This window comes from Daldinia loculata (genome assembly GCF_022478755.1).
Source record: "Daldinia loculata strain CBS 113971 unplaced genomic scaffold F4817scaffold_23, whole genome shotgun sequence".
NCBI classification, from domain to species: domain Eukaryota; kingdom Fungi; phylum Ascomycota; class Sordariomycetes; order Xylariales; family Hypoxylaceae; genus Daldinia; species Daldinia loculata.
Window position 1 is genome coordinate 13,291 of NW_026054877.1, and position 22,175 is coordinate 35,465.

The 22,175-nt window shown below is 43.7% G+C and overlaps 6 protein-coding genes across 6 annotated transcripts; 3 read left to right on the top strand and 3 right to left on the bottom strand.

The window, feature by feature from the left end:
* Positions 1-3,804: 3,804 nt before the first annotated feature.
* On the top strand, positions 3,805-4,909 carry F4817DRAFT_365214 (GroES-like protein; the record flags this gene model as incomplete). The annotated part of the gene is made up of 1 exon (XM_049306842.1): positions 3,805-4,909. The coding sequence occupies exon 1, from the start codon at positions 3,902-3,904 to the stop codon at positions 4,907-4,909; it is 1,008 nt and encodes a 335-aa protein (XP_049159205.1). The 5' UTR covers positions 3,805-3,901.
* Positions 4,910-6,566: 1,657 nt separating this feature from the next.
* On the top strand, positions 6,567-7,656 carry F4817DRAFT_365216 (uncharacterized protein; the record flags this gene model as incomplete). The annotated part of the gene is made up of 2 exons (XM_049306843.1): positions 6,567-6,693; positions 6,761-7,656. The coding sequence occupies 2 exons, from the start codon at positions 6,567-6,569 to the stop codon at positions 7,654-7,656; spliced, it is 1,023 nt and encodes a 340-aa protein (XP_049159206.1).
* A 590-nt stretch (positions 7,657-8,246) lies between these two features.
* On the bottom strand, positions 8,247-8,858 carry F4817DRAFT_315653 (uncharacterized protein; the record flags this gene model as incomplete). The annotated part of the gene is made up of 1 exon (XM_049300568.1): positions 8,247-8,858. The coding sequence occupies one exon, from the start codon at positions 8,856-8,858 to the stop codon at positions 8,247-8,249; it is 612 nt and encodes a 203-aa protein (XP_049159207.1).
* Positions 8,859-11,172: 2,314 nt separating this feature from the next.
* On the bottom strand, positions 11,173-12,217 carry F4817DRAFT_336762 (uncharacterized protein). Its single transcript, XM_049303212.1, has one exon. It carries the CDS (start codon positions 11,721-11,723, stop codon positions 11,370-11,372), a length of 354 nt encoding a protein of 117 aa, XP_049159208.1. The 5' UTR covers positions 11,724-12,217; the 3' UTR covers positions 11,173-11,369.
* A 4,398-nt stretch (positions 12,218-16,615) lies between these two features.
* On the top strand, positions 16,616-20,616 carry F4817DRAFT_336772 (uncharacterized protein). The gene has a single exon (XM_049303213.1). It carries the CDS (start codon positions 16,863-16,865, stop codon positions 20,085-20,087), a length of 3,225 nt encoding a protein of 1,074 aa, XP_049159209.1. The 5' UTR covers positions 16,616-16,862; the 3' UTR covers positions 20,088-20,616.
* An 8-nt stretch (positions 20,617-20,624) lies between these two features.
* On the bottom strand, positions 20,625-22,022 carry F4817DRAFT_336773 (uncharacterized protein). The gene is made up of 2 exons (XM_049303214.1): positions 21,402-22,022; positions 20,625-21,297 (listed from the first exon to the last, which is right to left on the bottom strand). The coding sequence occupies exons 1-2, from the start codon at positions 21,596-21,598 to the stop codon at positions 20,937-20,939; spliced, it is 558 nt and encodes a 185-aa protein (XP_049159210.1). The 5' UTR covers positions 21,599-22,022; the 3' UTR covers positions 20,625-20,936.
* Between the last annotated feature and the right edge of the window lie 153 nt (positions 22,023-22,175).

The following is a 22,175-nucleotide window of genomic DNA, read 5'->3' on the forward strand; positions in this document are numbered from 1 at the left end:
ACTGTCGGTCGAACTACCTGTCACCCGTTGGAGTAAGAAACATGGGAACAACTTTATTATTCCTCGAGGAACTCTAAGCTACCTAGGTAACTATGGGAGCCTGTAGATACCTATACATAAGGTACTAAAAAGTATTCTTTGCTCTAGATGTCTTATCTACTTATGTAGGTACCTAGAGTCCTAAACACTGTGCCTACATCATTTAGCTCGTTATAAGTTTCCTCATTGTCACGACTATTCGACGTCCCTCGGGTTCTTTTCTCACCACGCGAAAGTGGGAAAAAGTGTTGTTTAGTAATGTTTTGTTGTTGTGGTGCAGCGATGCGCGTTCGAGTTGTAGATATCCACGATGCGCCTTCTTTGTCATGGTTATAACATCGGTAATTTAATACCTTAAGGTGTATTGGATTAGTTGTGATGTTATAGTGTGGTATGTATAGGGTGTATAGTAATGATGATGCATAGTAACAATAGGTATGCGTGCAAGACTCAGTATTGAAGACCAAGTGTGATGGTGATGAAGAGGTTTTCATGAGGTGGAACCAAACAGCATGGAAATAACTTCGTTGTTCCGTAAGGAAGTCTGTAACTTAGGTAGGTACCTATACATACTGAACATGTCCTTTGTTCTAAATGTCTCATCTGGAATCCTGACAGAAGTGTTGGTATCACGAGTCCTTTCTACCAACGTACATGCAATACGCTGCTGTGCAATGAATGAGAAATCAAAAACCTATCAGTAATGAGAATGCCTGCTAATTACAATCCGTCCTCCGTCGCGAGTATTCCGAATCATGCTGTCCCTTGCGTCTGTGAATAGTTTGCCGATGTACCATACACTAGCTCTAAACCTCCTAAAGCTCCTAGTATCCTCCTAATGTTTTATCTACCATTTGGGTTTGACAGATTTTTCACCGTTGGCCGATCTGATAACTGTGTCAATCCGGGAATCTTGGGCATACAGGTAAATCGTCACTGGTTTTCCCTGACCTATACAGTGCCTCGTCGACCTCGTCGTCATCTCGGAACTAGCTTCTAAAAAGCTGAGGCCCTAAACTATGCTCCAGGATACTTATGAACGCGAGTAGCTTTGTCTGATAAGGAAACTTGGGATGTCTCATGAATATGTGAGATGCGACGAGGTCGGGCGTTTTTATACAGCCCATAGCCACCGGAGGGTTACGTCTTTTCTCCGGTAGAGACTCGTACCTTTCCCTGACCTATACGATAAATTCGACCTTTGATCTGTTTCTCTTGGCCCGGAGACTAAAGTGTTCACTGGTTTGCTCCAGTAATATTTAATCCGTGCCATGATATAATTCGAGACAATCATGATTTTGTCGTTAGGCTTTTCGAGGATGGATTCGACTGTGGTAGTGATGCTGCAGATTCGAGGCGAGAAGATCGCCTCATCTGGCTGACTTTCGAGATAGGTCAGCCATTGTGGTCTCGTGGTCTCGTGGTCTTGTAGAAATCACACGTCAGCTTCAAGCTCCAATAAATGAATAAACTGACAAGTAAAGATGAGGTAAACCATTCAATCAGATGCTAGATGATCGTATTCACTTACCTTGGGAGTATTAGACTAGTTGTGATGTTATAATGTGGTATGTACAAGGTGTTATCATGTATAATAATGTTGACATGTATAGTAATAATGATGTAAAGTAATAGTTACCTACCGTAAATTTTAAACCCACACGGCTCGAAGTAGAGATGCCATCATATCCGAGGTGAGAGGCATGCTGGCGAGGTGGGAACCACCATGGTTAAGTCTTTCAGTAGCTTTATCGACATCAAAGACTTCTTCGGAGGTAGGCCAGAACCAAGCTCGATTGAACTGGCCAAGGACAGAACCGGCAGCATTGGCCATTTCGGTAATCGGATCAATGTTGATCTCTCGATACATGTCCATCATATTTCTTAGTGACGACCTAGCATATATTGTCAATATAAACACGCATAAAACAGCAATGGGATTGAAACGTACCATGAACTTCCGACCGAGAAGGCTTTAAGGAATTTCGTCTTATCGAATTTAGTGTTAATGATGGTAATAGTGGTAGGCGCACGAAGAATAGCTTGATCGCATGTTGCTTTAGCGCAACGTACACCCGCAACGACAGACTAAATATCGTGGCTAATCCTATAACTAGCTTTGTAACCGTGGCCAGCCCTGTTAGGTACTGATGCGTAGTAGTGATAAGGTACCTTTCCTTCGCATTGCTTTGGGTCCCAGTTCCCTTGCGATCCCATTGAGTATACTTTTGCTAGACCTGCCATCGCCTCGCGATATGGCAGACCGCTGCTTGGTTGGCCGTAGGGATTGAATCTTACCAGTATGTCGACCACTTTTCTCGGATTGAACCACTTTCTATGAGGTAGGTATAGTAGTAGTAGTATTTAGGTATATGTAGGTAGTTAGGTATATGTAGGTAGTTAGGCAGTATTGTACCGAAGACCTAGTATTGAAGACTTAGTGTGATGATGATGATGATGATGATGATGATGAAGTGTTGGTATTAGATTTTTTGGAAACCTGGTGGGAGGGGCCATGTTTATATAGTCTTGGAAAAAGAAGTAGAGGGCGGTGTGTAAGTATATTGCCCATTGCGCATGTTTGCTAATGTGATTATACGTAAGGAAAGTACGACAATACTATGTACCTAGGTATGTAGTATCTTTAATATTACTCTAGCAACTGCAGCAACTAGCAACTGCAACAACTTGAGCAACTACAGTAACTACAACAACCGCAGTAACTTCCATTTAACAACTAACACCTTCTCTTATTCTCTTATATTAGGTACATACCTATGCAACTACCTTGGGTAATTTCTTCCTCTTTACTCATAACCATGTCAGAATGGAGCTTCTTTCCAAGTATTACGCAACTGCTTTAAGCTTCAAGGTTTTCTAAGATTGAGTCATTTCAATTTGTTTATTCGCACCTACCTAGGTACCTAAGGTATGCGAAAACTGTTTAGATGAAGGATCAACCTACGCTCTTGATACCACTCCCGTAGATGTGATACAAAGAGCGATAGTAAAAGTCCATGATGGTATAGGAGTAAAGTGCTAGGTACCTAACCTATAGAGAAGATCGACGGGGATAGATATTAGGTACCTAAAGAACGTAATTAAGTTTACAGCGCCACAAGCATATGCCACAGAACTAGCCACCCCCTTTCTCCGAGGATATTAGGTATCTTAATCAGCATATTCTCGTAGCATAGGTACTCTCTCCTCTATGACCACCTAGTAATGAAATTATTTCTTGTAGCAAGTTTGATGAGTTATTATAATTATTCTCAGCTACGTAAAGAGAGATAATTACACCGGAATCACTTATGACACTCCAAATGATGAATTCGTTAACGCCCAATGTGCGTGCAGACTACCTAGAGTTGCAGAGTACACTTATAAACGCTTAACACAACAATGGCATAAGGGGCGACAGGAATGTCGGAATAGAGCCAGTGTTTCGCCTGATATAAGAAAATAGGTATATTACTCGAAAGTTAGTATAACTGAAAAGGAATATAAAATAATAATAAACACACTGTTACACTCTACATACATAGGCAACTAGGTAGGTAGGCAAGTCACATTAGTATAGCGTAATTACGCACTAAAGTCCGCCCGCAATCTCCGTATCTTCTCTATTTACTACTCTCTTTGTTATCGAGTTCGATGTATCATCTATCAAGTCGTAGTATAATATATATTCAGCTTCGTACTATAGAAGCCTTAGAAGCCCCGAAGCTCCTATTCATTACACCTTAGATTAATCTTTCCCTAGTATCCGACTTCTATCTTCTCCTAAGCCCACTGGCTCCAACTCCTATTTACATCTACAATATCGACTCTCAACATTTGCAAGGCGATTATAGTTGCAAAGATGCCCGCTACGAACCGCTCACTCTGGCAGGACAAGCCCGGCGTGCCAGGGGTCATCCGCGAAAGCCCGATTCCTTCTAAACTCGAGGAACATCAGCTTCTAATTAAAGTCCGCGCTTGGGCTATCAATCCTTGCGACGCCATCATCCAGGACAAGGCGTTGCCTTTCTTCAAGTACCCTATCATTCTTGGTCAGGATGTTTCTGGCACTGTCGAAGCCGTTGGTTCTGGTGTCGCGGCTGATTTCAAGGTCGGGGATCGCGTTTTTGGCTTTACCGTAAATAACGGCTTCCAGGACTATGTGATACTCGATCAAAGAGTCACTGCAAAGATTCCAGACTCGTTATCCTACGCCCAAGTTGCCGTCTTTCCTCTGTGCCTCACTACCTGTTCTTTCTCGCTCTTCAGCAAAGACTATCTTGGTTTACCTTTCCCGACTCTAAGTTCTGCTTCCACTGATAAATCACTCTTGGTCTGGGGGGGAAGCTCAGCCTGTGGCAGCAATGGTATCCAGTTAGCCAAAGGCGCGGGTTTCCGAGTAATCACCACCTGCTCCGCTCGCAACTTCGACTATGTGAAAAGCCTCGGAGCCGACAAAGTCTTCGATCGTAATAGCCCCACTATCGTCGATGATGTTGCCGCCGAGCTCGATAAGGGTGCGTGCGTCGGAATATACATGGCTGCCGGAAACGTCGCCGAAGCCTGCCAAGTCGCGTATAAGTCCAAGCAGAAGCCATTTGTCGCTTCTACCAACCCCGTAGTACCTGAAGACGTCCCAGAGGGTGTCACAGCCAAGTTCACCTTTGGTACCGGGGGCGATGACCCTTTTGCAGAGACGCGCCCCGTCACTTTCGGCGGATACTTTCGGGATGCGTTACATAAAGGGGTATACAAGGTTGCCCCAGCACCGGAGGTAGTTTCGAGGAAGGGCCTTGACGGCATCCAGGGTGCATTAGATATCTTTAAGAAGGGAGTCTCATCAAAAAAGTTGGTTGTGGAAGCCGAATAAAATCGCCCGTATTTACCTATATGATATCCGGTTGAGTTAACTTAGATTAGGTACCTATAAGTACCTAGACCTAGGTGGTTAATTCCGCTAGCTTGGCATTTTAAGCAGTCTTAGTCTACACTGTGAAGACCTGAGCTTCGATTAAGGCTCTAACTATCGAGTAGTCAAGAACTTGTTTGAGATTAAGCAATTACACTTTTTATTCATCCCTTAATAGGTTAATTTATCGGCTTCGTGATTGACGGAACACAGTGAGATATAGACAGAACGTTCAAATCAAGTGAACTAATCAAATTCAAATACTAACACTATCAGGATACTGCGAAAAGAGTGACGAGACCTTCGTGTATAAGATCAGTGTTCAGTGTGTTTTCATCTTATCGTTCGGCCTAAATGGAACCTTTTATTTCATTATCAGCGGAGGAAAAGGAGGTACCCGGTTACCAACTTCCATAGTACAGAGTCGGACTTGAACTTGAACTGATGAGGAGCATATGTTCGCATTGTCCGTATTGTCCGATAACTCCCCATTCCCTGGAAGATGACATGAGCCGCTTGAGCTTACATCGGCATTTTACCTGTTTTGGAAATTTCGGCACTAACGGCGGCATCCGATTGGTAGTTTCCAGCCTACCTAACCTCCGAGTCTAAACTCCGAGTAAGTCTGAGCTTGATCGTCAACTTCGGACATTTAACTTTATGAGTGTTTGGGTCGCGGATGTATCCAGGCGAAAGTTACTATGCCTATTGGATCTAAGGTGTGGACCTTTATGAAATGATATCTATCAAAAGCCCACCGCAACCTAGAAGATTGATTTGGATGATTTGAATGAAGCACAGGAGTTTCAGCTAGTTTGATGAAAGGAACTGCTTAAATACCTAGGTAGTCGCTGATGTGCGAGAGAGTATTTAGTAACCATAGTAGACAACGTAGTTACACGTACTGGTTCAAGGAGATCGAAATCACCCATCTTACTGCCTTCTTCTAACTCCCTTACGAAGTTCTTCCAGTTACTTACTCCATAGTAGTGCCCTATCCCATACTTCCTTAAAGAACCGAATGTATTGTGAGAAACCTAGTTATAGATGGCCCAAAAGATACGTCGGGGCTTGCATGAAGATGACACATAAAATACCGCTGGAAATATAAAACATATTAAGGGTCCTAAACGGAGTTGTTTATTTTCCTCAGATCACATCTCTTGGGATAAAGGGGGCCCCAAGGAAACAGGGCACACCTTGTCCTTCCCATCCAGTCGGTAACACCCTAGTCCTTGTAAATCCTATTTCAAACGTCTTTTAAACCCACGGAGATTGTGCAATACTCGAGGAGCAGCATCTAGATGCCGCACAGGCCTTGCGTGTAAGATGGTCAATAATATTAGAGCAGTTTGATATATATTGATCTGCCTTTGACTAGTCAGTAATCAAATATGTCTTCATATACGGGTTAAGTTACTACCCTAGCATCGTATGATAAAGGGTAATCGGAATATTGAATAATTATCTCAGCGCTCTTCTTCATATTGTCTACGTAGCAAGGAAAAGGATCCCTTCCAACTGCCCGTTCACTTCTTTCAGGGGCCAATAAGTATACTCCTTTACTTTCTTGAGTAATACCCGGCATCTTTCGTCATATCTTTCTATTGATCACAAAATGCCAAATATACGTTCAACCAAGTCTCAGTTGCGGAACCTCGACATCTCGAATGCGAAGATGCATACGTCAGTTGAACAACTACTTAAAAAAGATAGCCCCATACCAACATCTACGAATGATATCAGTTAGTGCTTCTTTCTAATCAACATGCAGGAATGTAGTAAACACGCTAACTCGCAATGAGCGGATAGAATGGCCACAACTAAACCAAGAGCCATTTAAGCTTCCACCCGAGAAACAGTCCAGCCCAATGAGAACTACGAGGCAAATTTTGCCTTCTAGTGGTTCTCTAGAGTTCATGTTTCCCCTGCCACCGTCAAAACCAGCTGGTACTCTCCGTTCCCCCAGCCTACCCCCTTACTCCTCCGTAGCCCCACCCACATCCTCGTCCGCGGAAGACCTTCAAAGAAACAGCAATGGCGAATTCGCCGAAATATCAGCTCATACTATCCGCCGTACCCAATCTGCGGCTGACATTCGAAATCCTGCCCAATGGAAGCCGCTGCCGGCTAGACCACTAGATTGCAAAAATAAACGACAGAGGGAAGCAGATAAGGCAAAGCAAAGGAGTTCTCGACCAACGCGACCACCAACAGAGAGTCCTCCAGCGAGTATAAAGGGTAACCAAAAGCTCTCGCTATCCGAAAGATCCTCCTCCTCAGTTCCTGTGGTTAGAAAGAGGACGTCAACTGAAGAAAATTCCGAGAGAAAAGAGCGACCGACTATGAAGCCCCAGCTGACTACGAACGAGGATAGGAATGAGGATACCACGTCTATAAATCCGTTAAGCTTAGATGCAGGAAACCAAGAGAGTGTGATGAGATTCACAGCGGAACAGGTACTATGGCTGCATCAAAACTACAGGGGCGAAGCTACGTTCTTGAAGGCGTGGGGTCTCCACGTTACTAGGGGCGCCGACAGAGAACAGGGACGTGAAATCATGGAAATGATTATGGCCGCAGAGTCGAAGGAGAAAGAACAATCAAGGCACCAAAAGCTTCAAAGCCAAATTGACAGGGTGCAGCATAAAACCTCATCGGCCTTGGAATCAGGGGATAAGGGTGCCCTAGATAGAATTGAGGAATAAAATAGAGAGGGGGCTATCCCTATGCATAACTGGAAAGAATATTGGGTTGAGTAGTCGGAAGACAATTAGGGACTCTAATTGGTTTTGTTAGGTAATTTGTAATTGTACTAGTAAGACAACTTGTCAAGAACCTTCGCGATCATGGACTTCTGATAGAAAAAAGCACATCTTGCTCTCCTCGCGCATCGTACAAGTATTGTTTTAAGCGCCTAGATACCTAGACATTAAGTTAGTCTTATTACTACGATCACATATTATCAGGATTCTAGATGAGACATCTAAGACAAAGGACATGTTTAATACGTATAGCCACAGGCTCCCATAGTCAGGTTAAAGTTCTTCGCAGAACAACTTCGTTGTTTCCATGCTGTTTAGTTCCACCTCATGACACATACACTTTCAACTTGCACAGTTCATAAGTAGATACTAAGATATAAAGTTATTGTACAAATACTTACTACCTACCTAAGTACTTACTTAAAGCAGCGGCGCGAAATACGGCTAATGTTATGATCTACTAATGGTAGGCGTATTGGGAGATTCGAAGGCGACTATTTTAGAAGTCGAATACTCCGCTCAAGCTACACCCTCTAACAATGGTCATTGTCGAACCCTACCATCACATTCCAGTTCTGCTCGTTATGAAACTTTTGGCCCCTCACACGGGCGCTCGCATCGTGCGTCTGGCAAGCATCCACGATATCTTGAGCGTACTGGCTCCAGAGCGAGCAGTCGATATAGATATCATGGTCGTTATCATTGCACCACCAAATTGCCGACTTATAACTGCAACTCACGCGAGTGCACACCCGAGGACCAGGGACCATGTGGCATCTCCCCTTGATGCCTTTTAGGTAGTCTATCCCCTCCTCGATCCTAAAAACTTGAGCCCACCAGATGTTATTTGGATCGCACGTCAAATGTGTTTTGCTATTCCGGAATGAAACTGCGGAATCGACGTTGTCTTGGTCGTCCCACGAGAAATTGGGGTTAACTTCACGAATTTGCGCTTCGATATTCCGCATGCTAGAACCGGTGATAGAAATATCAGAGCCGTGTTTGAAAGCTTTGCCAACCCAAGTGAGGTTGGATAGCGAATAGCCACTTGGTACGCTTCCGTGGCGTTCGGCGATTTGAGTATGGCCATGACACACAGCGGCTACCAATGAGATAGCCGACACAAAGATGTTTGTAGACCACATTTTGTTAGTTGGTTAGTCACCAAGACTGTAGTTTCCGATGGTAAGATTTAAGATCTGATAGTCTAAGAAGTTATTGCAAGATATGTTCAAAGAAGGATATATCTGGTGTGATAGTGTTCTTGTGAATGAGGAAAAATATTAGCTAACTACATCAATTTCCTCTCAGTATATATAGATAACATGCGACAATAATTACATGAGGTCTATACAGAATCGCAGACTGTGTTATAGGACATAGTATCTAGCCAGGTATTAGCACGACAGATACAGAACAACAATTTTGAATCGATCGGATAGGTCCGTGGGCATATAGCGTCGAGCTTTTTTTTTTCTTCATCCGCCCAAAGCTCGTTGCCCAATCCGGACCATATCATCGTTTAGCAGCGTATCCTTCTCGAGTCCATTGTCAACTTGATCTAGTGCCGCTGCGAATTCGCGCAAGTTGATGATTGGGAGCCCAGGGATTATCCGCCTCTCCCTGCCCGGAGCTTCAATAAGCCCGGGCTTAGTGACACAGGTATGGTGGACGGTTAGGACATTTGTGCCAAAATCGAAAAAGTCGGTGGCACTATGTTTAATACGGTAATAGTAACGCTAAGGGTATAGTATAGACTCGATTATTTGTCTTATATACACAATTTACAAGGTAACACATACCCCCTTTTGAATCTAATAATACAATAACTTTACAAATATTCATTTAAATTCTTTTTAAAAAACATTAATATTTTAATTAATAAATAACAAAAATTATAATATAAGTTATATATAATTTAATTTAATATTAGTAAAAATATTAAAAAAGTTATAAACGTAATTATATAAGCCATTTTTTTTAAAAATTTAAAAAATAAACATTTTAAAATTTAAATTAAATTAATTAAATTAAAAATTTTATTATTAATTTAATTTTTAATTATTTTATACATATAATACATTTAAATAATTTTATAAAAACAATAATTTAAACATTATAATTGGTATTATTTTATAATTTTAATTAATGTAAAAATAATAATTTAAATTACATTTAAATCGGCTTTTTAATTATTATATTATAATAAAATTAAATCGCGTTTATTTGGAAAAATAAACACGTAATACTTTTTAAAAACATTTTAATAAAATCATTTTAAACAAATTTTAAATATTTTAATAATAACTTATATAATATTTAATATACATCGTATAAACATGTAATTTAATTTATTATTTTCGCATTAATTAAAATTATAAAATAATATTAATTATAATGTTTAAATTGTTATTATTATAAAGTTATTTAAATGTATTATATATATAAAATAATTAAAAATTAAATTAATCTTTTATATTTTACTTTATATATACCCCGCATAATATATTATACACTTGTTATATTACTTTTTTTAAAAAGCTTTAACCCATTTTTTTAATTTTAACACAAATGTTTTAACCGTCCATTATAATAAGATTGTACGAAACTTTTAAACTGTTCCGCGTATGCAAAAATCCGTGCCTCGTATAATAAACCATTAATACAACTGTGTTAAAATCAAAAAAATTGGTAACATTATATTTAATAAAATAATAATAACGTTAAAAATATAATATAAACTCGATTATTTGCTTTATATATATAATTTATAAAATAATATATATTTTTTTTAAACTTAATAATATAATAACTTTATTAATATTTATTTAAATTTTTTTTAAAAAATATTAAAATTTTAATTAATAAATAATAAAAATTATAATTTAAATTATATATTATTTAATTTAATATTGGTAAAAATATTAAAAAAGTTATAAATGTAATTATATAAACCACTTTTTTAAAAAGTTTAAAAAATTAACCAATTAAATTTAACTTTTAATTATTTTAATTTTAAACTTTTTAATTATTTTATATACATATATAATATATTTAAATAATTTTATAAAAATAATAATTTAAACGTTATAATTAATATTATTTTAAAGTTTTAATTAATGTAAAAATAATAATTTAAATTACATTTAAATTAATTTTTTAATTATTATATTATAATAAAATTAAATAATGTTTATTTATTTAAAAAAACAAACACGTAATATTTTTTAAAAATATTTTAATAAAATTATTTTAAACAAATTTTAAATATTTTAATAATAATATAATATTTAATATATATCGTATAAACATACATTTTAATCCATTATTTTTACATTAATTATAACGTTTAAATTATTATTTTTATAAAATTATTTAAATATATTATATATATATATATATATATATATATATATATATAAAGTAATTAAACGTTAAATTAATAATTTAATTTAATTGGTTAAATTTAAGTTTTAATAAAAAAAATAGCCCGGATTTTACCTTATATATATCCCGCATAGTGTATTGTATATTTAGCGTTCTTTGCTATATTATCCTTTTTGGAAAATTCCAACCTATTTTATTGATTTTGGCACAGTTGCACTAATGGTCCACCATACCTCGGCTTCACCCTGTGGGGGCGCGATGAAGTGGCTTCATTGGAATGCGGAGTGGAAGTTGATAAATAGCATCGTATCCATACGTCCTCGCATTAGACCGTAGTTGATTAAGGTTAGACCATTATCAGCGAGCTGTTTCGGCATCTCTGCCGGGCTGCGCGGGGCAAAATGACCGCTGATGTAGATGAAACGGAGCGGCCAGTCTTGGTTGTGACGTAGATCCGCGAGAGCCCGGATCGCTGTTACCGCATAGTCGAGGGAGATCCCGCAGGCGTCTTCGAAAGGGACCGTCTTAAGTTTAGACGGTGTCACGGCGATGGTCCTGGTCGAAATCAACTCACTAAACGTGATAGAAAAGATGCTCGGAAACGTGCAAGGTAACAAAAGCATGGGTCATAGGTGTGTACCAGATACAAGCGTCCGTATCCTCTAGCTCGCGTTTGACGCTATCGGCGTAACTTTCGAAGTTATCGCAAATAACAAGCCTTAGCTCCGTAGAGCTAGGCTCTCGCGCCGGCCGAGGGCAACAATAGACGTGATAGCTGGACATAAGAGAGCTTGACGGATAAGTCCCCCCCACCACAAAGCCAGTTGAGCCACCGACGACTAGCTTCATAATGAGAACTATATAATGAAACCTGTGCTCTAATGAAAGGAAGAAGGAAATAAGGCCTAGTTACCTGGTTTATGAATGTGTTTGCTAACCTCAAATATTAACCTCCTTCTACTTGACAAGCACAAAGGAATCGTCCATCCCTTGCATTGCGGCGTTTTGCCCCATTGCCGAGGCTTTCACAGCTCCAGCAGTCTGTATAGAACTCTAGAATAATAAGTTGAAGTAGAAAATGAGTATTACTTATGCCTATAACTATGACTATAATTAAGCAGCAATGTGTGTTCGCATGTGCAGGTTACCTAGATGTTATTCATCGATGACCGTGCTCGTCCTCTCTCCTTCATTAGGGCTAGTGTGCTGCAAGAACTTTATGAACCCCTGATCTCTCGGACCCCTCTGTTTCTAATGCCGCCATATCTCTAGCCTAGTGGTAGCCTGCCTTTGTCTAGGTTAGGTTATTCGTAGGCTCTTTGTGGGGGTAAGATCCTCTAGATTCTCGACGACGATAATAAGTCTGCCGTTGGAGATACGAAGAAGTGACAAGATGAACACCGCTTGAGCGGTCTGGAACAAACTTTTAATATTCTATGGTCCGTGGGATGACTTGCAGAATGTGGCTGAGATTTGGTTCAAGATTTAACAGGCCTTTGGCTAATAGAGCAGCATTACGAGCGAAGCTTGCGTTCGGTGGGGAAAATTAAAGACGACTCGTCGGGGGGAGTTTGACGGATTTGGCCGCCTCTTAAGCTTTCACAAAGCGCATCTACATGGTATTCTCGTTGGCAAATTGGGCACACTAGCAGAGAAGCTCAAAACATGGCATCTAGCGATGAAAAGCTCCAAACAAAAAGAGCAGTATAAGAAAACCAGCTGACTAGACTGGGAAGTGTCAATTATCTAGCTGAGTTCGACAACTCGATTGGAAAAGCGTGTAAGTAATATAGTAATAATAATAATAATAATGATCGCGGGACGGTACATGGAAGAAGCAGGTATTGTAACCGATTTTCCCACAGGCTCTCCGTTTTCCCTCTCGCCCTACCGTACTCAGAAGGCCCATCTGCCACCCTTGCTCGTTCCCTTGTGACCGTTTATCTTCTGTCTTCTCCGGATTCTCCCATCGCTCTTCTTTCCTACTCACACATACCTTCTCTCCCGAATCTTCTTTTTGTCCTGCGTGTCGTCTCTCTAAGCCGTGCAGTTGTCATTGTTCTGTCCTGAACGACAAGCTTGCTTCCCACTTACATGGATTTACCCTACCTAAAACGGTATCGGGGCGGATTGAGTATATTGTACGTGCGTACTGCGGAGGGGTGGGTTTCTTAACCGGAAGAAATCCTCAGCGTCAGCGATACAGTAAAATCTAGCTCTATTCTATATAACTGAAGAGCTAGGCTCACGAAGCTTGCTTCTATCGTCTACTCGATCCCATCCGAGGAAAACTGGTCGAGAACTGGAGTGTACAGCGTACGTATGGGCACCAACGTCGCGCAAAACGGCCCACAACCAACAATGGAATTTCGACCGGGATGGTTAGTCTCCGCCATAATTGCCCATGATTACAGGGATCAGTTCATCAGTTCATCAGACATTCAGCGACGACCACCTCAATTCGGCTTTATGGAACTTGATGGAGATTCGTATAAATCAATGATGTTTTCTCCTTGTCTAAGTTCCTACCAATCTCCCAAATTATTCGCTTGGAGTTGATTTTCGACGACTCATCAATACTGTCACGAGTGAGTAGGTCCGAGTCAAAATGACACTACCTACGTCTACCGTACGGCATACGCATTTCCGTTTCGAGGTCTGTCACTTGTAACACGAAGCACCCGAAACTATTAGCAACAGCCAATTGTTGGAAGATGCCGGCTCTTCAGAATGAGTGATAGGGATGAAGAGGGGCTTGAAAGAGAAGTCCTCGTGATCGGCAGGCAAAATTACAGGCCGATGCCCTCGCGTACATTTACCTACCGGAAAAGTACTTTCGTCGTTTGACCGGCACATGAGGACCGCCACATTTGTTGTTCATCCTTGCAGTCCATAGCATTGGATTGCTGGGAAATTCCTATTGGTTCTATGTACACTCCGAGGTACATTACATTTATACATGCATCTGCAGAGTCGGATGTCAGCATGCATATACTATGCAGTATATATACTATACCGTATGCATATGTACCTGTTTAGCATCAGCATTTCAGGCCGACAGCCACGTTTGAGTGTCCGCTTCCTTTATGATAGGAAGCCCTGAGTACAAAGGTCACCCATGGCACGCTTGATAATTTTGGAGACATTCGAGGCTGGCTGGGACTGTCGGGATACTGAACTGACATGTCTCAACCAATATAGGTGCCTACCTAACGAAGACTTTGAGCTGCCATGGAAATTCGAGCTTCGAGATTGGGATATCATATCGGTCAGTTGTCAAGTCTAACAGAAGTGTAACCTTGCCAAACTGGCTTTCGTTGCCTCGTCTGTTGAAGCTGAAACTGTCGACCACTCCCGTGAAAACCATTGAATCTGGGATTATTGGACCTAACACTTACTTCCTACGAGGCCACCTATCATTACAAAATGAACAGCTACCCCAGTTTCCCAGCTTAATGCCAAGGGATATCCAGAGAGCATGATGAAGTTGAAACAAACTTATGGTGCGGGGGAGTAGTCTGATCGGATACTCGAAAGATGAGGCGGGATCTCTACGGACACGATCTGTACTGAGAACTTTCCGTGTGCTCGACAACAAGAAAACGAAAGGCCTCCCTTGGATACCAGGAGTTGGCGGCAAGAGTGAGGCTTCTACCGGATAGAAGTCAGCGCATTTTCGATATAGACGATCTAGTCCTATGATTATATTCTGTGCCTGATAATTGGTCGCTCCTCATTCATCTGCAGAGAAACGGTGCCGATTTCTCGTCCTGGGCAGCAAAGGTTTTTTTTCTCTTTTTTTTTTTTTTCTTTCTCTGTCTCTTACATTGCCATTCTGTTAGATCGAATAGTTGTCGGTTTCGCAATTTTGGTAGGTAAGCCCTTTTTTTTTTTTTTTTTTTTTTAAAATTTTTTTTTTTTATGTTAGATATGTCGTGTTCCTAAAGCAATTTCGTCAAAGCAACTGAAAAATGACAGTTGTTTCGGCCTTAACCTGCCGGGTAATATTCGGGTTACCGATTTATCATCCTCGCAGGCTTAGGTACATCTTGTAAGTACATCTCGTTTTATCTATTGGGTCCTTTGTTATCCCACCAATGGTGTGACCTCACGGAGTAACGGAGTGGAACGTTAAGCTGCGACTCTTGAGCCAATCACCTATGTACCATTCTTTCTCGCAGGCCACACAGCTCCTGCGTTTCCTTTCACCACTAAGCCGCCTCCTTTTTATTTTTATTTTTTTTTCTCTCCCTCTTCCCTGACCACCCTAACAGCCTAAATAATTCTAATCGCGCATCGACGCATGATTTCTCATCGTTTCCCCTCTAAACCTATCTAGGGTTAGCGCAGGTGGGCTAAGTAGTACTGTCCGTTCCTTGCTTCTCTCGGATGGAAGGTGGTGCCAGCAGTCAGAAAATTTCTTGACCTACCCAGACCTTCAATCCCATCACTCAGCTCCCCCCCCCAGAGCCAAAGTTCCAGCCAGAGAGTCTCTTAGCCCGCAGCCCAAACAGGACCGGGCCAGCTCGCCAAAAAGACAAGTGCCTCTTCCTTACCTACTTACCGCCCTTCCCATCCTTTCGCGCCTAGCAAACACGCACGGAGAGACGAGAAAGAGAAAGCGTGTGATTGAGGTGTCGTCACTCACCACCGTTAGTTTTTAGCTTAGGTAGGTAAAACCTTGTTATCTGCCTCTTGTCTCTCATATTATTTTCGTTATCGTCGTCTCCTCTAGTCTACCCGCCTACCTAGGTATCTATCCTGTCCGTCCTAAATCCACTGGTCCTTGTTCGAGTGGCATTCGGGTGTTCCGTATGTACTGTGTCCAAATATAATGAACACCACTACTGAAAAAGAAGGATAACCTTATCCCCGTCACAATCTCGGTCAGCACCCTTCAAGTGTCGGATGGTGTTGATGGGTTGATGCGCAGTGCTGCATTGAAACGATCGGTCGCTGTCACTGGCACTGGCACAGGCACATAATAGCGATAAGGGTGACAAGGTGGGCGACTGACACACCTGGCACGGCCGTACATACGACCCCATCCGTCAATTCCGTATTATCACTATTATAGAACCAACCTCCGTACTCAGGCTCGGATCTGCCAATTACGAAAGTGGGCGCCGCCCTTTCGCCGGTGGCCGTTCATGTCCCATTCCCGTTCCCGTCCCCGTTTCCGTACATTTCTGCCCAGGTTGTTGTTATCGCTATCACTATCACTTCCCTTCTATTTTCGTAAGGCATATGTAGCACGGTATATACAGTCTACTCATACTGTACGTACCTGTTTATGTGCATGCCAAAGTACCGACCACTACTATTAAGGTACATATGGTACCTGTGATACCTATGATACAGCTTAGCATAGCGCTGCGTTTAGGGAACTCTTCGCTGGCGAATGCTCAATCCCCGCCCCAATTCACAGCGCTACAAGCGACTGCAGCAAGTCGCAGCACTAGACTTAGGTAGCTCTGCTAGAGTGCCCTTCCCAAGCAAACCTATCTCCCCCCAACCACCGAAAACCTGCGACCGTACCAACTTATTTTCCCCGATCGCACCGTGGCCGTTCACCCCCCAAAATTCCTTAATCGACTCGCGACGCGACTTTTTTTCTATTCCATCGCGACAGTCGTCGCCCGTGACACTACCGGCTTTAATTTATCATTATTCCATCTCAATGCACTCGTCATAATCCATTGTAATCGCTAACTTTATTTAAATTACAGTCAGATGGGTTCCCATTCGCGATTACATCCGTCATGAGTTCTTGGATTAACGAGGCCGCTGCCGTCCAAAACCACAATGGCAACGGCTTCCCACACATGAACGACCCGAATAACATGGGAGCAGGCGGAGGAATGGGTGCCGGGCCGGGAGGCATGATGGATCCCTCGGCCTTCATGGCAAATACTGCTCAGTTCAATCATATGGCTGCTGGCCAGTTTAATCCTCAACAGATGGCCGCTGCTATGCAGAATAGCCCGATGCGCAACGCCTCGCCCTCCTTCTCGAATCCCGCATATCAGACCAACCCTGTCATCCCCTCGAAACGACCTCGACCTAGGGAGGATAGCATTGGCGCGTCTCCCCGACAAAACCCGGGCATGCTCCCGACGTCGCGCGCCGACACGCCTCAGCAATCGCCCTTCCCGGGCTTCCAGCCAAATGCGATGCAGCCGCAAAATCCTAATCAACCGCAGCATTATCCCCACTTGCAACCCAATGGCTCGACAAACGCGTCTCCATCGCCTGTAATGGCCGGTAATCAGCTGCGTCCGGGAAGCGTGCCGCAACGCGTCAATACCGCGTCACCGCATCCTTTCTCTCCGGCCTCCCAACAGTTTGGCCCTCAGGCTTCGCCGGTCCCATCAGACCACGGCGGCACACCTCAACCAGGCATGTTCATGAACCCGCAAAATTTCCCGCAAGGTTTCAATCCGGGTTACACGCCCGGCGCGTCGCCTGCCAGGCCGCCCTCGGCCCAGAATCCCATGGCGCAACATATGATGCCTCCGTCGATGGGCCAGATGCCTCAGCAGATGTCGCAGGTCCACCCTAGCCAGATGCTTACCCAACAAATGCAGCAGATGCAACAGATGCAGGCAGCGCAAGGGCGCGGCGCGATGGACCAGCAAAAGATGTTATATCAAATGCGCCTGCAACAACAGCTTCAGCAAGGCGGCATGCCGATGGCAGCGCAGATACAAGCTCAGACCATGGCTCAAGGCCGAGGCATGATGCCCAAGCAAGGAATGCCGATGCAAAATGGCCAGATGCCACCCGGCGTCATGCACCCTCAGCAAGCCTCGCAGATGCCACGAGCTAACAATCCCGAAGCATTCTTAAAAAACCTCACGACGTTTATGGCCATGAGGCAACTTCCCCTGGAAACAAATCCTATTATTGAAGGCCGACCTTTACACCTTCTTCAACTTTTCCAGAACGTTTCCAAGTACGGTGGCTATAGGAATGTAACGGGCCGTAACCTCTGGACGCAGGTTGCCGCGTCGGTTGGCTTTAATCCACAGCAAATTCCCTCGGCCCCGGCTCAAGTACGGGGTATATATGAGCAGAATCTATTAAAGTTCGAGGAGGTTTGGACGATGCAACAACGAACCCAGCATATGAAGCAGCAGGCGGGCGGACCGGCGGGTATGCCTGGTGTACCAGGTCCAGGCGTACCACAGAGAATGGGTCAGTTACCGCACGGACAGCCCATGCAGCCCGGACAGGTCCCTCAGATGCAACAGCCACATGTACAGACACCCATCAAGCAGATAACACCTGCTATGCAGCAAGCTAGCGCCAACGGCTTCTCAACACCACAGCAGCCGCGAATAAGTCAGCAGCAGCCTAATGCAAACCAAGGACACGTAAGAAATAGTATGTCAAGAAGTATTGACGCCAGACAGGCGAGTAGCGACTTTTCCGTACAATCTCCCGCATCTACCGGTAAGGGTGGGAGTATTTCGGTGCAGCCCCCAGCTCAGCAGGCGGATGGAGCACATACGAATGGTACCACCGCCAGCTTGCCCTTTCCAGGACCATTCTCGTCAGATCCCGACGAATATTCACCGTGTTCTCGAGAGATGCTCCCTGATCTCTATGGCGGCTTTGATCTCGAGTCAATACGAAAGCTAGGGAACGATTTAGAAAAGTGGCGGCCAGATGTTCCACCACCTCAGGAGCTCGGCAATATTGATCTCCACGCTCTCACAAAAAGCCTCCAGTGTGGCATACATGGAGAAGTACGGCTCGCTCTTGATGTTCTCGGATCTATATCGCGCGCAGCCGAGTATATACCGAACTTATCAATCGACTTGAGAGCTTGCGATGACTTGGTGGAGTCTCTTATAGATTGCGCAGAAGAGCAGGTTGACCTACTCGCGGACAAGGCAGATCCGGTTTCAGACGAAATAGATCTTACTTCGTATGAAGATGTTATGAGAAGCTGCCGCCTCGAAGCCATAAGCCTTCGTAAACCTCACGTATTTGGAGACGCGGAGTACGAGCTTGAACATGCTGCCGATCGTCTGTTAGCAATCACCACGATACTACGAAACTTTTCATTTATGGAAGTTAACCAAGCAGTCCTTGCTGACGAGATCGTAGTCAAGTTCCTTTGTGGCGTGATACGAACTCTAGGTACGCATGATAACCTGCTACGAGCCCCAAGGAATACGCTCGACTTCATGAAGGATGTTATAATTTTGCTGTCCAATATTACTAGCTCCGTCGAGATACCCGGTCGCGAACAAGCACTTTGTCTCCTACAATTTCTTCTTGCTTTCGCTCCGTCGCCGGGGCCTTCCCTAACGACAGAGCGGGTGGTTTTCTCGCCATTCGAGCCCTCAGTTCACCCGTATCTCCCACACGCTGTCGACTCATTAGCTAAACTTCTGGCGCGCGACGAGCCGAACAGAACGTACTATAAGATTATCTTCGCAGCCGACGCGGCCGCCTCACCTCCTTACGAGCTTCTCACGCGGACTTTCGGTCTCGCTGTCTCTCCCATTCCGGATCAAAACAAAGAGAGCCGCCCAGCAAATTTACCATCATTTGTCGAGGCGCGCAAAGCACTGCTAATGCAAGGTTTACTTGCCGCCGACATCGTTGCCCAGCTAGCGCCGGGATATGAGTCCGGGGTAACGCGCGCTTGGCTGTCATCCGGGGAAGGCTTCGCGCAGAATCTTTTCCGTCTTATTCGTACTCTCTGCACACAAGCAGAACCGACTCCCCGTATAAGCGGCAATCCCAGGTCTCAACCACGCGAAGACGTGGATATTCTTTATATCATTACCTGCGGTGTCTCCACCCTTAGGAAACTAAGCGAGAAGGCGAGAGATCCAAACAACCCGACTAGCATTCCAGCAAATGCTCTCCCCACGAGAGACAGTCTCTTTGGGGCATTACAAAGCCTCAAGAGCCCCAAGTGGGCATTCTTACTGAATCAATTAAGTACATATGCTGGGTTGGAAAGTTGAGCTACTTGGGCCTACATGATGGACCATGTTTATAGCAGCTTAATGATTGGGGGTTTGGAGTAATTCGAACAAGGTAGCTCATACAATGGCGAAGCGGTTGTCGACGAAACGTGGCTTGCGGGTGTCGTACCTGTGGTTTGGAGACTAGGTTGAAGCAATCGGACCCTCATGGGAGCGTGGCGTTTAGGAATTAGATAATTGGCATCATATGTACAAAGTAGCCCAGCGTACAGGGATGTATAAACGTGTAGATTATGCGTCGCGAGTTATACAGGCAAGACAGGCCACCTCTGCGAGAGGCGTTCCGTCCCGGAGCTTATGAGTGTGCTTTTTAGGGGTATCGAGACTTGCTTAGCGACGACGTATCGAATTGAGAGTGAGACGATCAAATGTCTCGATTTTAAGTTATTTTGACGAGTCTGACTACCTGATAATACCCTGGAGTGAAAGCCCAATACCTCCTATAGGGATCTCCTGGGATCTCCTGGGCTAGCTGCTTAATCATGTTATTGTCGAATGCGAATGTAATAGCTGGTCTTGGCTGTCATATCTATTATATTGAATATAGTCATCTCTATCTATTCCGTATAGCTCGAAGCTAAACAAGCTAGTTTTAGCAAGAATGATGCAAGATCATATGTACATGGTAGACAGAAGCGAAGCAAAATCCACAATCATTTTGGGCGAGAGCTTAGGTAGTTGAAGACGAAAACTACAGTTCCACTACAAATTGACCTATCGCTAGATCTACTCATTTTACTTATTGATCTTCATAAATCAGGGCTTGACGATGGGTATCACATTCTCCTTCTCACCCTTCTCTTCCCTTTCTCTTCTTCCTCTTCCCCCTTACAGCTGACTTGCCGGCTCTACGGGTTTCATATCGAGCGATGTGTCATCTGGCCTTGATCTGTAAGCATCTGGGTTACCGCGGATGGAGCGCGCAAGAGAGTTTAGGGAATCCCGCCGCCCGGGCGGTTTGAGGTCGTCGCCATCGTCTGGTTCCGCGCGCGGCTGGCGATACGCGTTCTGAGGTTTGGTGGGTCTGGGAGGCTTGGCAGCAGCAGCAGTAGTAGTAGTAGGGGGCATAGGGCCGACACCGTAATCATCAAGTTCTTGGCTGCTCTTGGGAAACTCTCGCCTGTCTTGCCGCTGGCGCCGGATGTGCAGCACAAGAAGAATGCTGACTGTTGAGACAACGAGGAGGCCGCTATTATTAAAGGGTCTCGTCAACGGGTATTCTCCTTGCAAATTATAGGTCTTATCTTCTTCCTTTCTTTTTCTTCAGCTTTCGCAACCAGAATATAGACTTACCCTAATACCCCGATTAAGATTTCGATCGTGTGATTGGATGCTTGGGGCTTTTCGCAAAGGTCTATGTCAGGTCGCGGGTGGCACTTTGCATCCTCGTCCTCGTCGCGCGTCGTCAAGACGTGGGAGATGGCTCGAGCAAAGTGCGACGCCAGCGATGCCGCCGATGGTATCGACTGGTTAATCGGGAGAGGACTCATTACGTAGGAGATAGGCAATAATTGGGTTTCGGGGCGTGTTCGGTGCTGTACTTCACGATCGTCTTCTTCATTACCCAAATGGCTGATTTGCAAGTTCGGGTGCTTCCGAATACCAAGTGACAGGTAACGCTAGTAAGAATGACTGTGACCTCGGTGTAGTTTGAGGTTTCGCATGTGCTAAAGCGAAGCTGAAAGAGGAAAAAAAGAAAGTATAATAGTTGGAAATTGCAAGGGCAGAAAAGAATGGATGGGATGAATAATGATGTTTCGTATAAGAGGAAAGGACGGAAAATAAATACCAAAGATGAACGAAGGCACACCTTCCTACACGGAAATACAGGCCATGATACGCAATGTTTCACCGACCAAGGGGGGGAAGGGTGAAAGCGCTGGTGAGGCCACTGGCTTAACTGGAGGAACCAACGAAGACCCCTGAAGATCCAATTGAAACCGAAAGTTAGGGGTCTTTCGACGTTACACTTTTGATAGGTACATACAGGTGGTATGTTAGGCATTGTACCTCAGGTGACTTTACTACCTACATGTATGTACCTAATGCATCTAGGTACATTAGGTT

What these genes read in the sequence shown, in the direction of transcription:
- F4817DRAFT_336773 (XM_049303214.1), bottom strand. Translation starts at nt 21,598, where the DNA reads ATGAGTCCTCTCCCGATTAACCAGTCGATACCATCGGCGGCATCGCTG. An exon ending in ATCTTAATCGGGGTATTAGG is followed by an intron (nt 21,298 to 21,401) that starts GTAAGTCTATAT and finishes CTTTAATAATAG; the next exon opens with CGGCCTCCTCGTTGTCTCAA.
- F4817DRAFT_336762 (XM_049303212.1), bottom strand. Translation starts at nt 11,723, where the DNA reads ATGCTTTTGTTACCTTGCACGTTTCCGAGCATCTTTTCTATCACGTTT.
- F4817DRAFT_336772 (XM_049303213.1), top strand. Translation starts at nt 16,863, where the DNA reads ATGAGTTCTTGGATTAACGAGGCCGCTGCCGTCCAAAACCACAATGGC.